We start from the raw sequence: 12,259 nt of genomic DNA, 5'->3' as shown, positions 1-12,259 counted from the left end.
CTGTACCTCTGTCACGGGGCAAAGAGCCTAGAGTAAGGCCAGGCCCATGGTGGGCGCTCCTCAAGTGGAACGCCAAACACGGGCTGTGCAGGAGTGAGGAGGATGTCCCCGGGGAGAGGCCCAGTCAACTTGGTGTTTCAGAAAGGTCTTGCTCGCCCCAAGCGTAGGGGATGGGCCAGCCTTGTGACAGGGAGACCAGCTAAGGTCTCCAGGAGACGGCATGGGCTGGGATTTGAGGAGCTCTTCTGAGGGTTTGGTGACCTGGGACCGATCCAAGGTCTGTCTTTCGGGAGAGCTCCAAATCGTCAGCTAATGGTGGAGTCTTTGGCATCGGCAGGCAGGAGCAAGTGGGAAGAAAGGTGAGAGAAGGTGGGGAGCCAGCCCGCTTCCCTCTGTGCACAACCTCTGCACCTCCCCCGGCCCACAGGGTATGTGGACGTGGGGCTGATCCCAGCCGGCGCTCGTGAGATCCGCATTGAGGAGGTGGCTGAGGCTGCCAACTTCCTGGCCCTGCGGAGCGAGGACCCGGATAAGTACTTCCTCAATGGTGGCTGGACCATCCAATGGAACGGGGACTACGAGGTGGCGGGCACCACCTTCACATACGCACGCACGGGCAACTGGGAGAACCTCACGTCCCCGGGTCCCACCGATGAGCCTGTCTGGATCCAGGTGCCTGCCTCCCGAGGCCCAGGCAGGGGGTGGAGCTTGCGGGCTCCGGGCCCCCAGGGCAGGAATGAGCCCTGAGGCAGTCATGGGGCCTGGCTCTGGGCCTGGCCCTACTGCTGGGCCCTCTGCCTTGGGTTCCCCATCTCTAAAACAGCCCTGTGGGGTAGCCCCAGGTCCCCAGAGGTGGCAGGGATCAGCTCCTTTAGGATGGTTACTCTGGGTGGCAGGTCCCGGGTGGATGGAGAGGATCCCTCATACTCACAGGGCCCCCCCACCTGCCTGCCCCAGCTGCTGTTCCAGGAGAGCAACCCCGGGGTGCGCTATGAGTACACCATCCACAGGGAGGCGGATGGCCACGGTCAGGTCCAGCTGCCTGAGTTCTCCTGGCACTATGGGCCCTGGACCAAGTGCACAGTCACCTGTGGCACAGGTGAGGAGAGGGGTGGGCACAGCTGCTGCCCAGCAGGGCCCTTGTCTCTGGGCAGGGACCCCTGGCTTCAGCCTCCAGCTCACTGCTTATTTGCTGGGCCACCGTGAGCTTGGAATGTTGCTTCTCTGGACCTCAATTTCCCCATCTATAAAATGGGGCTTGCAACAGCCCTGTCTTGTACGGCATTGGGAGAGTAAATGAGATGAGGCAGGCATGGTACCTGGCACATGGTGAGCTCTCAGTGTGTCTCCGCTGTGGGCATTCTCCCCACAGAGGCACCGGCTACCTCTCACTTTCTTTCTCATTGCTCAGCTCTGGCAGGTCCTGTGCCTACGTTTCTGCTCCATACTGGAGACCTGACCCTTTCATATTCCCAGAGCCTTACCTGAAGCCCCCCACATACCCTGTGGGCTGGGTGTGGTGCAGGTTGGGCTCCTCCTCCTCCCCCTCCCCCAGCTCCTGCCACAGACGGGCTGCCCAGGGACCCCGTCCTCCCTGGAGCCCTCCCAGACCCTCCTGAGAGGCCCAGAGTCTGAGGCTCCCTGGCATACTGCCCCAGGAGAGCCTCTCCAGAGAGGAGGAAGACGAGGAACAAGAGCAATGCAGCAGGGACAGGAGGAGGGAGCTGGGATGTGACAAGGATCTTCCCACCCCAGCTCTGAGCCTCTGAGCCCAATGGCCCATTCACCACATTCACTTATTTTTATTTTTTTTGGTGAGGAAGATTGTCCCTGAGCTAACGTCTGTGCCAGTCTTCCTCTATTTTCTATGTGGGACACCACCACAGTGTGGCTTAGTGAATGGTGTGTATGTCTGCTCCCAGGATCTGAAGCCGAAAACCCCAGGCTGCCAAAGCAGAGCGTGCGAACTTACCTGCTGTGCCACTGGGCTGGCCCCTCACTTATTTCTTTTAACGCTTTATAAAATGTATAATAATTTGACTAACTCTCACCCTCTGCCCCATGGCTCCTTCAGTCTCCCGCCACCCCTCTACCCCTTAGTGTCCAGGGATGTCAGTGTCTAGGGAATCTGGGAAGAGACATTTGAACATTCCTTAAAATGCTATTATGATGACAAAATGATCCACTAATACTTGGCAAAAATCTTCAAGAGCTATTAAAAGCATCCTATCCCCTAGAAGTGTCCTTAGATTTACAAATGTGAAAACAAATCCACTTGCTGAACTGGACATTGGGGATTGTCTTTCAGCGGCTTGGTTGCTTCACAGGTGGACGGATTAGGAATGTCTTGGGTACCAAGTAGCAGGATCCTGACGAGTGGTGGCTGGAGCAGATGAGGGTTTATTTGTCTCCAGTGGATGGAAGTCCCAAGCTGCACAGTCCAGGCTGGTGGGACGGCCTGCAGTGCCTTTAGGGACCCAGGACCTGTCTCCCTCTCAGCTCTGCTTTCCCCACCATGCGTGTCACAAGACAGCATCCTCCCTCTAGGCCTCTTGCCGTGTTCTAGGCAGGAAGCAGAAGGGGCAAAGGGCTGGCTCCTGGCAAGGGACTCTTGCCTTTTTCGCTCTGACAGGACTGTGTCCCAGACCCTGGTAGCTGCAAGGGGACTGTGATGGGGAGTGTTTTCAGCAGCAGGTCCAGTGTTACCTTGAATACAGTCAAAATTCTGTTAGTAAGGAAGGATGGGGGTAGACACAGGACTGGGGGCTCAGGGCAGGGGCAATGTGCTGTTCTAGGCTAAGTGGGGAACAGGGTGAAGGCAGAGCCTTCTAGAATTGGTCTTGCCGCTGGGCCTCCACAGGCAGTGTGGGAGTGCACATTGAATGTGAAGAGCACAGCCGTGCAAAGGCCCAGAGGCAGACAGTGGCAGAGGGTGTGAAGGACAGGAACACTAACAAAAGTAGTGTCGGGGCAGGGAGTGGGGCTACAGGGCAGGAGAGGAACCCCTAGCTGGGTGCTCTGATGATTTTCCTCAGTCTTTTTCTGGGCACTGACCCTGTTGTGCGGGGTGTGGACAGTGGAGGTGGTGCTTAGGCTGGGGTTGGAGTTGGATGCCAGCAGCAGCTGGCCCTTGTTGAGCTCTGAACCATGTGCCCAGCACAGGCTGAGCCTGCACATTCGTGACCACACATTATCCTCACAGTTGGGCTTCCAAGGCAGGTGTTGTCATTACTCCCATTTACAGATGAGGACACCAAGGTTCAGAGAAGCCAAGGGAGCTGCCCAAGTCCTCCCAGCTCACTGAACCTCCAGACTTTGCTGCCTCCCCAGGGGCGGGACTGAAGGCCAGGAGGCCAGTGAGGAGGGGCAGTGGGGGCCTGCCTTCATCCGGACAAAGGCAGTGAGGCCCTGTTCTGGGAGGGTTCTGAGCAGAGTGGGGGTGGCTGTGTCTTTGGGTGCAAGGAAGCTTGGGAAGGGGCACCCTGGTGCCAGGTCCAGGCTGAGCCCCCATGGCCCCCCAGGCATGCAGAGGCAGAGCGTTTACTGCACAGAGAAGCAGGCTGGGCCCGTGGACGAGAGGCACTGTGACCCCCTGGGCCGGCCCGATGACCGCCACAGGAAGTGCAGTGAGGAGCCCTGCCCCGCCCGGTGAGCACCCCCTGACTGCTGCGCCCACCAGGCTCCTGTCTCCCAGGTGTCCTGGTCCTGCTGTGGGCCCTACATCAGGCAGCCCCTGGGAGGAGCAGAGGGAGCCGGGCTCTTGGCCTCTCTTCCCAAGGTTGAAGCCCCAGCCTCTGGTTGCCCCCCACCCCAGCCTGGGACATCCCTGGTCACTCGTGTTTGGATCCCTGGATGTGAACTCAGGCCTCAGGTCTTGCTTGGGTCCCCCTGGAGTGAGGGTGGCAGGAGCAAAGGGGCCTGAGCTCTGTCACTGGGCTTCGGGGTCCAGGGTGCCAACCTGGGCTTGGAGCTCTGGGGAAATGTCCCATCGGCTTAGACCTGAGCCTGCTGAAGCCTGCATGCCTGGCAGTCCAGCCATCCCCATGCTGATGCCACATGTGTGCCCCTGCAGGTGGTGGGCAGGTGAGTGGCAGCGGTGCTCCAGCTCCTGTGGGCCCCGGGGCCTCTCCCGCAGGGCTGTGCTCTGCATCCGCAGCGTGGGGCTGGATGAGCAGAGCGCCCTGGAGCCACCTGCATGTGAACACCTTCCCCGGCCCCCTGCCGAAACCCCTTGCAACCGGGATGTGCCCTGTCCTGCCACCTGGGCCGTGGGGAACTGGTCTCAGGTAAGTGTCAGGATGGGAGGGGGCCCGCTCCCAGCTCCACTGTCCATCTTTGGCTACAGGGAGGCAGAGACAGCCTTCAGGGAGCCCTTACTGCCGGGTGCCATGGTGGGAGGGAGGCTGGGGCATTCTAGGTCCATCTCCTGTCCCCAAAGCCTCAGGGACAAGGATGCCCTGGCAAGGCATGGCCACAAGCCATGGTCTCCAGCTGGGCAGGGCCAGAGAGGGCTGGCTGAGGCCTCTGCCACTCTGACATCCAGCAGTGGGCAGGGTACCCTGCCATGCCCCAGCTTCTCCCCACCTGAACCCCTCATCCTGGCTCCCCTGTAGTGCTCAGTGACATGTGGGGCAGGCACTCAGCACCGAAGTGTCCTCTGCACCAACGACACTGGTGTCCCCTGTGATGAGACCCAGCGACCAGCAATTGAGACCACCTGCCCTTTGCCGCCCTGCCTGCGGGCCCTGGACACGCTGGGCCCTGAAGGCTCGGGCAGCGGCTTCTCCAGCCAGGAGCTCTTCAATGAGGTCGACTTCCTGCCCCGCCGCCTGACCCCACGTCCTCCACCTCCCTCGTCGCCTGAGCCCACCAGCATGGGCAACGCCCTGGAGGAGGAGGACTCTGCACCCGGCCCACTGGGGCCAGTGTTCGTTGACGACTTCTACTATGACTACAATTTCATTAATTTCCACGAGGACTTGTCCTACAGGCCTTTCGAGGAGCCTGACCCAGACCTGGTGGGCACAGAGGATTGGATGCCCCCACCCCCAAGCAGTCCCACTGAGCCCCCTGTGGGCACCCCCACGCCTGCCGTAGAGCCTCCTGGGACTGAGGAGGAGGGGGCACTGGGAGATTGGTTTCCTGCCCCTTGGCCCAGCCAGGTTGGCTACTCTCTATCCACCCCCTCGGAGCAGGGTCCCGGGAACCCTTTGGTCAATTTCTTGTCTGAGGAGGAAGCCCACACTGGGGCCCCAGACCTTGGGGCCCCCAGCTTACCCTGGCCCTCCACTTCAGTCGGTATGGAGACACCTGCTGCCCCTGGGAGCCAAAACAAGTTCCTGGGAAGAGAGGAGAGCCAGAGCCAGCCGCCCCCTCCATGGTGGGAGAGGACCAATGAGGTTTCTGAGGACAATGAGGGGGCCTTTGGCGGCAGAGTGCCCCACCTGCCCCAGAGACCCAGCCCCACGTGGCCCCCTTTGTCCTCCATCAGCACCACCCACTCCTCTCCCAGTCCTGACATGGTAGAGCTGTGGACAGGTGGGACCGTGGCCTGGGAACCAGCTCTGGAGAGTGGCCTGGTGCCTGTGGACAGTGAGCTGTGGCCCACTGTCAGGGGAGCTTCTCTCCCTCCTCCTCCCACAGCTGCTCTGCCAGAGACCTGGGGCAGGGACAGCCCCCTGGAGCTGGGGACTCCCACGCTTTCAACCCCAGGACTGGCCCCACAGGACTTGCAGACCCTGGCAGTGCCAGGGACCTTCCTTCTGACGGCCCCGACTGGCCTAGGGCACACGCCTTGGGTAACTGCCCTGAGCCCGGGACCCTTAGGCCAGCCTGAGTCCCCCAGCCCTGAGGTACCCCCAAGCTCTGTGCTCCTCTCCACACCAGCTCAGGACAGTCTGGCCAACAGCATCAGAGCCCCTGAGGCCCAGCCTCTGGACCCCAGCCTGGCCGAGGAGGGGCCCCACATGGACCTGCTGCCTGCCAAGAATGCCAGCTGGGAAGTAGGAAACTGGAGCCAGGCAAGTGGTGCAGGGGTCAGGGTAGGTTGGGGGTCTGAGCAGGACCTCGCTGGCTCAGTCTCCTCATCTGAAAATGAGCAGAGCAGGACAAAAGCCCTGTCTGTTCTGCCTCCTGGGGTGCTGGGGATCCTAGGATTAGGGAACTGACAGCCAGTGGTGGGTGGGAGGAGCATTGTCCAGGGTGTCATACTGCCCTCCATGTACCCCTGGGGTCAGTCTGCCGTGTCAGGCCTCAGTTTCCCATCTGAGCAGTGGGGGTAGGGTGAGGGGGTCCATCTGCTTGTGTCTCTGGAGTCCCCAGGGGCCCGTTCCTGAGCAGCACAGGGAGCAGGTACTAATGAGGGGCAGCCAGGAGGAACGTCTCTTTCATACTCTGGTTTGCATGCTCCCAGGGACAGGGTGCTTACCCCAGGCAGCTGTGTTGGTGGAGAAGCCTCCTCCCACTGTCCCCTGGGGCCCAGCAGGGTTACCCAAGGCTCCACCTGGCTCCTCCTGGTGTGGCTCAGGCCCTTACCACCTGTCTTCCCCTCAGCGGCTCCAACCTGCTTTGTCAGGGCCTGCAAGGGTCTGAACTACATGGAAAGTAGCTGGCCTGTGACCCCCCAACCCAGCACCCCCAGATTGTCACTGTAGGAGAAGTGAGCTCTTTCTGTTCAGATCCCTAATTTAGGGTTGGAGAAGGACAAGCTGAGGCCCAGTGAGGAACCCAGCCTTCTTTCCCAAGTGATTCTGGGAAGGAGTGAGCCTTGCCAGGACAGCTGGGTCCCCTCACCTTTGTCCCCTGTGAGCAGGGACAGTTGGTGGCTAGGGGGATTTGACTTTTTGTCCTCACGGTCTCCTTGGGAGGGAGGTGGAAGTACCCATTTTGCAGATGAAGAAACCAAGGCCCAGAAGAGAGGTCCCGGCTCTGCTGAGATCCCACTCCCCTTGATGGGCAGTCCCCTGCTGTGGGGGGATCTGCTTCGCCCTCATGGCCTCTGTGCCCCCTGCCCCAGTGCTCCACCACCTGCGGCCTGGGTGCTGTCTGGAGGTCTGTGCGCTGCAGCTCCGGCCAGGAAGAGGACTGTGCCCCGGCTGGCCGGCCCCAGCCTGCCCGCCGCTGCCACCTGCGGCCCTGTGCCGCCTGGCACTCGGGCAACTGGAGCAAGGTGTGTGAGGACGGAAAAAGCAGGCAGCCTCGGGGTGCGGGGTGGAGCCCTGGGGCCCTTGGCCTGTGTTGTGGGATCAGCTGCAGCCACCAGTGAGGGGGCAGGGCTCTGTGCGGCCTGTCTTTGGACTTTCTCATATTTAATTCCAAGTCACTTTCAAATCTTTTCATCCTGGTTTGGTTTGACCTGCTCTGAGCTGCTTCTCTTGTTGGCTCTATCCTTTTCTGTTTACTTTCCATTCCCCTCGGGATTTCACTGTCACCAGCTCTCCTGTATTCCTCTCTCTCCATCTGTCCCATCCTGTGGCAGTCCCTGGCCTCCCTGCCTGCTGCCCATGGCTGGCCTGGGACTCTTTAGGGACTTGCTCTTGGCCCTGGGGTGGTCCACTGCCTGCTCTCCCACACCCCTCACTGGGTTATGCGTGTGCATGCACATCGCCGTGTGCCCACACAAATCTCCCTGCCTTCAGTGCTCCCGCAGCTGCGGTGGAGGGTCCTCCATGCGGGATGTGCAGTGTGTGGACACACAAGACCTCCGGCCGCTGCGGCCCTTCCACTGCCAGCCGGGGCCTGCCAAGCCACCCACCCGCCGGCCCTGTGGGGCCCAGCCCTGCCTTAGCTGGTACATCTCTTCCTGGAGGGAGGTGAGGCCTGGGGCTCTGGGATGGGAGTAGGGGGGCATCCTCAGACTCTGGCCTTGCCCTGACCCCTGTCCCTGCCCATCTTGCTCTCCCAGTGCTCCGAGGCCTGTGGCGGTGGTGAACAGCAGCGTCTGGTGACCTGCCCGGAGCCGGGCCTCTGCGAGGAGGCATTGAAGCCCAACACCACGCGGCCCTGCAACACCCACCCCTGTACACAGTGGGTGGTGGGGCCGTGGGGCCGGGTGAGTGGCTGGGGAGGGGCGTGTGGAGGGCAGACAGGTGTTCAGCAGGCGCTGATCAGTCCTTTGTCCACTTGAGAAGGAATTGTTGAGTGTTCTGTGTGCCAGGTTCTCTGTAGTCACTGCAGATACAGTGATGACGAGACGAGGTCCCCACCCTGCTGGAGCTTACGGCCTGCCACGGGGAAATCGACTAAAAACAAAAAATGGATGTGTTGTGATGTCAGGGAAGGCGTGAAAAGGGGAGTTTAGAGCTGGGACCTGGAGAAGGCAGTGATGCAAAGGAGGGTTTTAAGGGGAACAGCAAGGGCGAAGTGCTGGGGCAGGAACGACGGACATGGGGGGCTCCAGGAACCCAGCAAAGGTCAGAGTGGCAGAAGGGGTGGGAGAGTGGCCAGCGAGGCCTCAGGGTGGGCAGGACGCCTGCCTGCCTGGCCTGTTTGGAGCTCAGAGGTTTGAGAACCTGTCTTTGTCCCACTGGCAGCTGAGTGACTCTGGGCAGCCTGCTTCACCTGTCCAGGCCTCTGTTTTCTCATCTGGAAAGGGGTTGTGAAGGTTAAGTGAAGTCACACAATGGAGTACTGAGCACAGGGCCTGGCACAACATGGGCACAGATTAAACTTATTTTTAGGGTTTTTTAGAAACATCAGACCTCAACTGATAAGAACAAGCCTGACTTGCCGGTGGTGGGCCCTGGCTGAGAAGCTTTCTGCCTCCTCCCTCACGCAGCCTATGGGCTGCAGCAAGTCCTCCAGCCCCAGAGCCCCTGCGCAGGCCTTTCCGGCATCTTCCAGCCTGTGTGGGGCGGCAGCTTTCCCTGCCTCTGTCAAGCCCCCTCTGTCCCCTGGCAGGTTCAGCTCCTGCAAGTGAGCACCTGGTGGGCTCTGGCGATGCCAGAGCCTCTAAGGCGTGGGGGTGCTGGGAGCAGAGAGAGGCCCATTAGGCAGGGCCGGCTTCCTAGCAGAGGAGGCGGCTGCCCAGGGGCTACCCGATCCCCATTGCAAGGGCTGGCCAGCGGGATACTTACCCCTTCTCCTGCACTCCACAGTGCTCAGCCCCATGCGGTGGTGGTGTCCAGCGGCGCCTGGTGAAGTGTGTCAACACCCAGACAGGGCTGCCCGAGGAAGACAGTGACCACTGTGGCCATGAGGCCTGGCCCGAGAATTCCCGGCCGTGTGGCACCCAGGACTGTGAGCTGGAGGAGCCGCCACGTGAGTGCCCCTACCCCAGCTCTCTGCTGGGGCTGCGGGGATGGGAAGGACAATGGGGACATGGGAACCATCAAACCGTTGCCCCTCAAGCACTGGCTGACCAATAATTATGAGGCCACAGGGTACCACATAGAAGCTGGGGCTGTGCCGGGATCCGAGCCAAGGGGAGCGCAGCCCTGTGGGCAGCCCGCAGGCAGCTTTCTCCAGCTCAGGGGAAGTGTGGAGGCAGCAGCCTTAGCCCCCAAGTTGTTGTGTGACCTTGGGCAAGCTCTTTCTCCCTCTGGGTCTCAATTATCTCCCAGAATAAGGACAGGGATGTCCCCAAGTCTGTGTGGAGACCAGGCCTGGGGGGAGCCCCCAACCCGAGCTCTGGCCTGTCCATTTCCTGGCCAGAGGAGGACTGCCCAGAATGAGCACTGTAACCCCAGGAAGGGGCCTCCCGCCCAGGCTCCTGCCAACTCCCAGCAGCTGGCAGCTTCCTGGCCGGCTAGGTCCTCCTGGAGGAAGGGGCTAAGCCAGAGATCACTCTGGACACACACACAGACTTCCTTCCTGCAGCCCCAGGCGCCCCCCAGCAGTGCCGAGCACCGTGGGAACTATGGCCCTGGAGTCATACCTAGGATTCCCTCACCAGCTGTGGCCTTGGGCTCCATTTCCTCTGGGCCTCCACTTCTTGTGCACAAAGGGGCTGATAAGCCCCGACTTTGGGGGTGGGGTGGGGAAAACAAATGAGATGTTGGGATGAAGGGCCCAGGAGGTGCTTAGGGAAGGCTGGCTTCCTCCTCTCCCTCACAGCCACTGTCATGCTCCATTGTGAGGTCAGGAAGACAGCCTAGGGCCTTCTCTGTCTCTCGAGAGAACCCAGCAGCTCCTATGCCTATCAGCTGTCTGCCCCCTGCCCCTAGGATGGAGTCAGTGACCCTCAGGATGGCATTCAGGGCCTCCAGGGATTTGCCCCAATCTGCCTTTACCAGTGGCTGGCTCCTTGGCAGCCCTTGTCCAGGCCCAGAGTACTCACTGCCATGCCTTGCTGCCCAGGCCACCCACCCTGCGGCTGCCCTCGCCCTGCCCTCTGCATTCATCCAACCATCATCTCAGAGAGCCCGCTGCACATGGCCCTGAGCTGGCTGCTGGTGCCACAGTGTTTGCCTTTGGGGCAAAGGTGGGCCATGGCTCCTCTCTGCCCCTCATGCTAGGCTCAGGGCCAGTGGGGAGTTGGGCAGCTATGGTCCAAGATGGTGAGGGCCAGACGGTGGGAGAGGATGGGATCTGAGGCCTTTGGGGCCTAGACCCAAGGACAGGCCTGGCCCAGGAGGTTCTGGGCTTGCCAGGTCTCCTGGGGATTGGGGTGGGCTGCAGGGAGGGGATTGTGGGGGGTGGTTAGATGACCAAACCATGAGCCATCCCAAGTGAGGAGTTCAAGGGTGGAGACCAGCCATGGAGGAGACTTGGACGCTGAGACCTGGAGTCCCCAGGATGTTTTGATGGTTTGCAGGGCTGTATGGCAGGATATTTGGAAAGCCCGGAAGCTCCAGGGTGTGTGGTTACTGCAGTGAGGCAGCTGACATAGCATGGCCACATCCGTTGGCCTGTGGAGGTCAGGGGTATTGACACAGGAGGGAAATGGGGCCCCCTGAGAGGTTAAGAAGCTTGCCTGAGGTCACACAGCAGGAAGAAGATGCACGTCTACAGACATGTAGCTCAGAGTGCTGCCTGAAGCGTGGGTGGAGGAGCCTGCCTGCTGCCTTGTGTCCTTTGCTAGGCCGGGGATGTCCCAGGCCCAGGGACGTCTGTTGCCTCCCTGTTCCTCCTTACCCTGGATGTCTGCTGGAGTGAGCAGGGCCTGGGCGGCAGCTGGGGACTGTCAGTGGCAGAGGGAGCAAGGCCAGGAGGCTGGAAGCAAGCCACTTCCCCAAATGGCTCTGATAAGCACAGGGCAGGAGGGCCAGCCAAGCCTCAGCCCCAGACAAGCCACCACAGCCTTCATCCTCTCTCGGTCCCTCCCCAGGAGGCCTGGGTTCTGCTGAGGGGCTCTATGGCTCCGTCATACCCACTTTCTCTAGGCCTCTGGGCCTGGGCTTGCTGATGAGACTGTTCTGGTCTGTGACCCGGAAGCTGAGTCTGAGTACAGCCCGTGTGGCTGCAGGGGGTCATGGTGGTCTGGCAGGACATGTGCGCTTGGGCAGAGTGAAGTGGCAGGGGTGGGGGCAAAGGGCATTGCAGGCTGGCTGGAGGCATCTGGGACTTCAGCTGTGTGCCAGGACCTGTCCAGGCACCAAGGGTGAGCAGGGATGGAGAGAGGTGGCAGGCTCTTCTGCTTCTCTTGAGCACCTGGAGCCGTCACGGGTGGGGTCTCAGGGCCTTTCCTCTGGTAACCTGAGCCCAGCAGTGCCCCTTCTCCAGTGTCCTGCAGGGGGCCTAGGCCAAGGGCAGGTGGGACAGGGATAGCAACAGCTGGAGACCTGCAACTCCAGACCCTGGGGAGCCCCTCCAGAAGCAGGGGGCCACTGCAGAAGTCTCCTTAAGGCTGATGGGGGGAGAGCAGACGCCCAGGTAAAATCCCAGAGAAGCCGCTCCAGTCTGGCGCAGGCGCGGGAGCCGGTCGTGGGTGCCCCGCCCCCCGCCCCCCGGCCCTGACCCGCCCCGCCCCGCCCCCAGGCTGCGAGCGGGATCGCCTGTCCTTCAGTTTCTGCGAGACGCTGCGCCTGCTGGGCCGCTGCCAGCTGCCCGCCGTCCGCACGCAGTGCTGCCGCTCCTGTCCCCCGCCCGGCCGCGGTGCCTCCTCCCGCGGCCATCAGCGGGCCGCCCGCCGCTGACCCGCGCCCCGGCCCCAGGGCCGGGCACGGACGCACAGACAGACCGACCGACACACGGACCTCAGCGCCCCACCACGGGCTGCGGCGGAGCCCCGCCTCTCGCGCCCTAATGGTGCTAACCCCGCCCCCCTGCCCGCGGCAGGCTGGGGACCCCGTCTCCTCAGAAAAGGTATTTTTTTATTCTA

The 12,259-nt window shown here is 61.5% G+C and overlaps 1 protein-coding gene across 4 annotated transcripts in view; it reads left to right on the top strand.

The window, feature by feature from the left end:
* ADAMTS7 (ADAM metallopeptidase with thrombospondin type 1 motif 7) overlaps positions 1–12,259 on the top strand; it is a 46,561-nt gene extending 34,302 nt beyond the window's left edge. For 3 of the 4 annotated variants that reach the window (XM_046652853.1, XM_046652854.1, XM_046652852.1), the window contains 10 exons: positions 428–672; positions 958–1,099; positions 3,522–3,648; positions 4,073–4,286; positions 4,614–6,020; positions 7,016–7,168; positions 7,638–7,811; positions 7,904–8,050; positions 9,096–9,258; positions 11,917–12,259. In XM_046652853.1, the coding sequence (XP_046508809.1) occupies positions 428–672; positions 958–1,099; positions 3,522–3,648; positions 4,073–4,286; positions 4,614–6,020; positions 7,016–7,168; positions 7,638–7,811; positions 7,904–8,050; positions 9,096–9,258; positions 11,917–12,074 (2,930 nt within the window). In that variant the 3' untranslated portion in view covers positions 12,075–12,259. Of the gene's footprint in view, positions 1–427; positions 673–957; positions 1,100–3,521; positions 3,649–4,072; positions 4,287–4,613; positions 6,021–7,015; positions 7,169–7,637; positions 7,812–7,903; positions 8,051–9,095; positions 9,259–11,916 lie in introns of those variants that run through there. The other variant, XR_006887446.1, reaches the window with a different exon arrangement.

The sequence above is a fragment of the Equus quagga genome, chromosome 2, assembly GCF_021613505.1.
Source record: "Equus quagga isolate Etosha38 chromosome 2, UCLA_HA_Equagga_1.0, whole genome shotgun sequence".
Lineage (NCBI taxonomy): Eukaryota > Metazoa > Chordata > Mammalia > Perissodactyla > Equidae > Equus > Equus quagga.
Note: the sequence above shows the minus strand (reverse complement) of the source record. Positions and strands in the feature narration are given on the sequence as shown.